Source organism: Penaeus vannamei, chromosome 42 (assembly GCF_042767895.1).
Source record: "Penaeus vannamei isolate JL-2024 chromosome 42, ASM4276789v1, whole genome shotgun sequence".
NCBI classification, from domain to species: Eukaryota; Metazoa; Arthropoda; class Malacostraca; order Decapoda; family Penaeidae; genus Penaeus; species Penaeus vannamei.
This window is the reverse complement of record NC_091590.1, coordinates 9,378,883-9,386,382: the sequence shown is the minus strand read 5'-3', so window position 1 is coordinate 9,386,382 and position 7,500 is coordinate 9,378,883. Positions and strand designations below refer to the sequence as shown.

The 7,500-nt window shown below is 37.0% G+C and overlaps 1 protein-coding gene across 5 annotated transcripts in view; it reads left to right on the top strand.

Moving 5' to 3' along the window:
* LOC113819825 (uncharacterized) overlaps positions 1–7,143 on the top strand; it is a 15,587-nt gene extending 8,444 nt beyond the window's left edge. For 4 of the 5 annotated variants that reach the window (XM_027372020.2, XM_070118735.1, XM_070118737.1 and 1 more), the window contains exon 2: positions 800–2,074. In XM_027372020.2, the coding sequence (XP_027227821.2) occupies positions 800–1,294 (495 nt within the window). In that variant the 3' untranslated portion in view covers positions 1,295–2,074. Of the gene's footprint in view, positions 1–799; positions 2,075–5,274 lie in introns of those variants that run through there. The other variant, XM_070118734.1, reaches the window with a different exon arrangement.
* The last annotated feature ends 357 nt before the right edge of the window (positions 7,144–7,500 follow it).

Genomic DNA, 7,500 nt, shown 5'->3' with positions numbered 1-7,500 from the left:
CTGGCTAGTGCATTGATAGTACATTTAATTCTTATTTTTGTCTGCAACTCAGCTTGTACTAGGCTTACTTCAATGTAACTTGGCACTTGTATAGGTGTATCCAAGGCCTTTCTTATCCTAGGTTTTCTATTTCCTAGCCCATCGTAAACCATGCTTTTAAGGCTAAAAATACAAAAAATCGCATTTTTGGCAAAATGCCAATTGACGCAGATGGTCCCTGTATCGAGAGGATCCGTTCCTTCATGGAACCTTTCCAACGAGTGGTTGATCAACATTCTAACTTGTTCCGTTCTCGAGAGAATTGTGTCCTCCAAAAGAGTTACCACTGTATGTATATGTATCACGCCTTAGGCGATTTGGGCCCCTCTATATCTCAGCTTCTACAGCGTCGATTCCAATAGAGCTTGCCAAGGTTGAAGATTGGCCCGACTACTCATCGGTCCCAAAGTTTCAAGTCCCTAGCGAGTCGGGAACTCTCTTTCATAGGAACTTGAAAACCCACTAAGATGTATTTGTTTATTATTGCACTGGCCCCGCTGTGTCAGACGGCGGTTCTTGAACTTTGTTTTACTTACGATTGAGGTAGTGATCTGTTGTTTGGGGGTAGATTGGAACTCATTGTCGGTGGGACACCCACCGCAACCCCCGCTTTAGATATTCGAGAAGTTTGGGTTGTTGGGTCCCCGGGGAACACACACACACATGCACATACAGTATATATAAAAATATACACATATCTATACAGTACACACACACATATATATATATACACATGTTATGTATGTATTAAATGTTTCAGGATTTGTTCGAGTTCAACGTATTACTTAAAATGGCATCGCACTCCCTACTGGCGGCTCTGGTGTGGATGGCAGCAGTAGCCGTGGCCAGTGGCACTCCTCATTTCTTGGAGCCTTCCTTCGTCGGCCACGTCAGCAGTGCCACAACTGCCTTTACAAACGCATCGGCATCGCGTTCCCAAGTTCAAGCGAAGAGCGAAGAGCATGCCTTGGAACCGGCGCCGGGGGTGGCCGACGTGTCCTTGTGGCCAGGGATGGAGGGCAACGTTGTCAAACGCTCTGCCTACTCCGACTACGGCTGCCCCCCGCGTGGAACTGTCACAATCCCGGTGTTCACTACGACAACGAGGGAAGTCTTTAGAGATGTCACTGTGACAGTAATAGTAACAGAGAGCATAATCTCAGGACCCTGTCGCTGTGAAATCTGCTCCTACTCACCCTCAAACAACCCGTGTACTTGTCTGCCTGTGTCTGGTTGTGGTTCGGAGATTCTGTAGTAGAAGAAAACAGCGAAGGAAAAGACAAGAAAACACAAATATACGTGTTTTCCAGCCCTGACGAAGTAGTTTAGCAAATATGCTTTAAGGAATCGTATCATTTTTTTTTCTGTTCCGTTGTTTTATTTGTATTTCGCTCAGCAAGAATCCAAACCCAAAACAAATGTAAAGGGCATGTGTCACGAGAGCAAATGATCGAGTACTTTGTAAAACATTTTACGTGTTTTTTCTGTCCTTTCTAAAAGCCTGTATTAGTGTGAAAATATGGAGCGTGGCATTTAACATGTACTCTGTACAATTATAGAAATGCATAGCTGAACTGTAATTCTATCGAAATTATTTAACCATGATAGTCCAACCACAAGGAGGTTCTCAACTAATCATCAAAATTATAATAACGAATTATGCAATGAAAGTCAGTGATGAGTATCAAAATTAATTAAATAAAATTGGTTATAATTTCATCAAAACATTTTGAAGTCAGCCTAGATGCGCGGTCGTGCGAAAGGAAAGTACTCAAATATTTGCCTTCGTGTGATATTCCCTATTAGCTGGTGAGTGCAAATCATGTAGGATTTTCCTTATATCTCTAACGTAGGCGTGCGTGTATTTGACGTCATTTTATACAGGCACAAGTTATAGCATTAAATTACCCGTTGTTACTGATCATGAAATTCTTTGACAGAAAATTTGATTTTGGGATTTCTGTGGTGTTACCGTTTTGATGTTATTACTATTCTTTTTTTCTTGGAACTTTAACCAATAAATTTTGAATGAGCATTTGCGATTTCGTAAAGAGAACATTATATCTTTATATATATTCATACAAACAGACACACACACACACATATATACGCATAGATACATATGTACACACATGTATATGTATTTATACACGCACATATATACATATATTTATACATATATACACAAATATGCACACACATATATATGTATATATATATATATATATATATATATATATATATATATATATATATATATATATATATATATATATACATATACATACATATGCCTATATATATATGTATATGTATAATATATATATATATATACATATATATATATATATATATATATATATATATATATATATATATATATATATATCATCATCAACATCATCAAGGGGGCTGACTCCGACGGGGGCGCATAGCCGCATCCACCCTTTGCTTCCACCTACGAGGATCCCTCATGGCTAGACGCCAGGCAGGGACTCGGCCCATCTCTATTTCTTCACGGCAGGTTTGGTCGATCTGCCCAAGCCACGACTTCCTCGGTCGTCCCACAGGCCTCCTCCACCCAGGGTTGTCACGAACAGAGACGACCTGATGGGCAGGATCATTCTGAGGAAAGCGAGCCAGGTGGCCATATAGCCTGAGTTGGCGATCACGGATTGTGCAGATAACAGGTCCTGTGCCAGTCTCACAGTGCAACTGTTGGTTGGACACATGGTGCCGCCAACAGTACCCCATGATCCGGCGCAAGGACCTATTACAAAAGGCTTCTAGACGGCCTCCAAGGCACAGGACAATGTCCAGGTTTCGCTACCGTATAGCAAAACTGGTATTATCAGGGCCTTGAAAACCCGTAGCTTGGTCCTGCACAGGTACCGACATCTCCAAATACTCTTGTTGAGAGAGTTCATGACCCCTACTGCCAGGCCAATCCGTCTGCTGACTTCATGGTCTGACAGCTCAGAGTTATCAATTACACTACCAAGGTGTGTAAAGCTCTCTGCGATTTCAATGTCCTCGCCGCAAGCACGTACCGACTGAACAGGTTCTCCTAACAAGTCCCCAAATTCCTGGACCTTGGTCTTGGTCCAGGAGACCTCTAGACCCAAGGTTTTCTCTTCATTGCTAAATGCATTGAGAGCCGCCACTAGGGTTTCCAAAGACTCAGATAGAATGGCAATGTCATCAGCAAAGTCAAGGTCTGTAACCTTGATATTGCCTAGTGTTGCTCCACAATGACTTTGAACAGTAGCTCTGCCCAGTATCCAGTCCATACAAGTGTTGAAAAGAGTTGGCGCAAGGACACAGCCTTGCATCACTCCTGAACTAACAGGAAAGAAGCTCGACAGGCCCCCACCACACTTTACAGCACTTTCAGTACCAGTATACAGGCTTGCTATTAGTCCAATAATCCTTGTTGGAATTCCTCTCAGCCTCAGGATCTCCCAAAGTGACTCCCGATGCACCGTATCGAACGCCTTCTTGAGGTCGATGTAGGCTGCAAGCAGCCCACGCCCGAACTCACGACGGCGCTCTACAATGACTGGAAGCGCGAGGATACGGTCTATTGTGGACTTACAAGGAGTGAATCCGGATTGCTCCAGTCTCTGGTGCCTCAGTAGATGGTCTCTCATACGTCTCAAAAGGATATGGGCGAGAACCTTGCCTGGTATACTGAGCAGTGTGATGCCTCGGTGATTGCTGCAGTCCCAACGGTCCCCCTTCCCCTTCCAGAGAGGGATGACCACACCCCTCAACATGTCAGGAGAAACGGTACCGGACCGCCAGATGGCAGCCAGGACAGCATGTAACCCCCGTGCCATAGGTTCACCACCAGCCTTTAACAGTTCAGCTGGTATGCCGCAGATACCTGCTGCTTTACCGCTCTTCAGCTTGGAAATTGCCCCCCTAACTTCAGTTAGGGAGGGAGGGTCCTCACTGATGGGTGGATCCAGCAGCGGGATCTCGACACTACCCGCATCCAAGTTAACTGTTGGTAGGTCAACCTGGTACAGCAGCTCAAAATACACAGAACGAACAAGATCCGAATCTGGTCTCAAGAGGAGGGTCAAGCTCGGTGAGGTAAGGTCGTCCAACCGCCATTAGATTCTCTGGCATATCTAACATCACGTCCATGCTCATTATTATTTTTTTCTTCAAAAGCTCTATCGCTACTTTGTTTGTCCTTGTCTTCATGTATATATATATATATATATATATATATATATATATATATATATATATATACATATATATACATATACATACACATATAGATATACACATACATGCATATATATATATATATATATATATATATATATATATATATATATATATATATATATATATATATTATATTACTTTTTTCTATTTTTTTCTAATTTTCTATATTATATTAGTGCTATTTAACCCCGCATTTTCCTTGGAACCTTTCATACCCTCCCCTGCTATCGGGGCCAAGTTTGTCGCTAACGGGGGGTTTCCGCGCAATAAAAACTATATATTTGCAATGCGGAGATTGAGAGGAATCCAACGATACCAAAATCGTCGATATCGGTTATGCGGACGTAATATAGAAAATTACCATATATATATACATATACATACACATATATAGATATATATAGATATATATGTATATATATATATATATGTGTGTGTGTGTGTATGTGTGCATGTGTGTGTTTGTATTATATCGTATCTGTGTATATAATCTTAAATACATATATATCTATCTGCATATAAACATGGAAGTATGTATGCATGTATGTTTATATATATATATATATATATATATATATATATATATATATATATATATAAATATATATATATATATGTATATATGTATATATATATATCTGTATATATATATATATATATATATATATCTATATATATATATACATGTATATATATATGTATATATATATATATATATATATATATATATATATATATATATATATATATATATATATATATATACATGTACATATATATACATATAGCCATATATATGTATACATTCATACACGTGCGCACACACACATATATATGCACATATATATATACAGTATATAATATATATATATATATATATATATATATATATATATATATATATATACATACATACATAAGTATGTACATATGCACATATATTTATATACATTTAGGTATGATATGGAATGCATCATCTGTCACATGTTTCAGACTTCGTTCGAGTTCAACGTATTACTTAAAATGGCATCGCACTCCCTACTGGCGGCTCTGGTGTGGATGGCAGCAGTAGCCGTGGCCAGTGGCACTCCTCATTTCTTGGAGCCTTCCTTCGTCGGCCACGTCAGCAGTGCCACAACTGCCTTCACAAACGCATCGGCATCGCGTTCCCAAGTTCAGGCGAAGAGCGAAGAGCATGCCTTGGAACCGGCGCCGGGGGTGGCCGACGTGTCCTTGTGGCCAGGGATGGAGGGCAACGTTGTCAAACGCTCTGCCTACTCCGGCTACGGCTGCCCCCCGCGTGAAACTGTCACGCTCACGATGTTCTTGACTACGACGGTGGAAGTCTTTCTAGAAAGACCTACCGTAATCTCAGGACCTTGTCACTGTGAAATCTGCTCCTACTCACCCTCAAACAACCCATGTACTTGTCTGCGTGTGTCTGGTTGTGGCGTGGAGATCCTGTAGTAGATGAAAAAAAAAAAAAAAACCGAATATATGGAAAGCCTTTTCGGTAAATTGCTTCTTACAGCCCTGGTGAAACAATATGGCGGAAATACTTTCAGTAAAATTCGTTTTTTTCCGGTTTCCATTGCATCTTGTTCAACAAGAATCCTTCACAAAGCACATGTAAAGAGCACATAACACAAGAGCAAATTTTCATGTATTTTGTAGAAAAAAAACTGTACTATCTATACCCTATAGAACTGTAGAGATGCAGAAATGTGGTTTCCTATCAAAACGCAGTTAACCATACTAGTACAATTCCAAGCACAAGGGGGTTCTCAAAAAATCATGATAAAAAGGTATAAACAAGGAAGCAAGGGATAATCGCCCACTTGCCCACTTGCAAGAAGTAGACGATATGTGTAGAAAATAGATTGAAGATTATAGAAAATACACGGGAATTTGTCCTTGTGTGATAATTCCTTGGGCACTACATGCACATTTTGTGGCATTTTTATTTCAATAGACACAGTATTTGCAGTATTTGTTGTTTGTCATGATAGGATTCTTGGTCAGAAAACCTAATATATCTGTTTAAGTGATGTTCCTGTTTTGATATTATTATTACTATTATCATGTTACCGATTATTTTATATGAGCTTTTGCAATTTATTCTAAAACAACTTGAACATCAGATTTATATGGAATGGTGCTGACTTGTGTAATTTATTGCGATAATGATAATTTTGATTGTAGTTATGCCACTATTACTGTTACTGCTATTATTTTTGTTATCATTATAACTGTTATTATTAGCATTGTGATTCTGTTATCATTATTATTACTATTATTATGATTATTATCATAATTAATATTGTTGTTATTTTCATGATTGTGACATATTGTTATAATTATTATTATTATTATCATTATTATTATTATTATTGTTATTATTATTATTATTATTATTATTATTATTATTATTATTATTATTATTATTATTATTATTATTATTATTATTATTATTAATATCATTATTATCATCAGTAACATTGTTATTATCATTGTTGTTATTAATGTTATTATGATTATTATTATCATTGCTATAATTATAATTGTTATTGTCATTGTTATTGTCATTGTTATTATCATTGTTGTCATTACTGCTATTATGATTATTATTTTCATTGTTATATGTATTATTTTCATTGTTATTGTTATTATTCCTATTCTTATTCTTATTATCCAGGGTTCTTGTAGGTAAAAGCTAGTGAAATTTAACACCTTTTTAAAGACCTTTTAATACATAGCAATTGCTTTTTAAGACCTGGAATTATTTGTGGCTAAATACACACTTCACAACAGTATGTAGGCCTACTTGTCGCGCCAGTGACTAAGATAAAAAAAACACCACGACTTGAGTATTATATAACCTCTCGGATAGATTGCACGGTAGTTTTTATTTTTTTTATTCTTTTTATTTTTCTATTATTTATTATTATTCTCATTACTATTTTATTATTATTATTATCTTATTATTATTCTTATTATTATTTTATTATTATTATTATTATTATTTTAATATTATTATTTTATTATTATTATTATTTTATTATTATCATTATTATTGTTTTATTATTATTATTATTATCTTATTAGTATTATTTTTATTTTTATACAAAGAAGCGGTCGCGTTAATCAGCAAATGTCAAAGTCTAATGTTGACAAATGATTTCCTCAAACAAGTTGTTAGGCCGTTTTAAGACCTGGAAT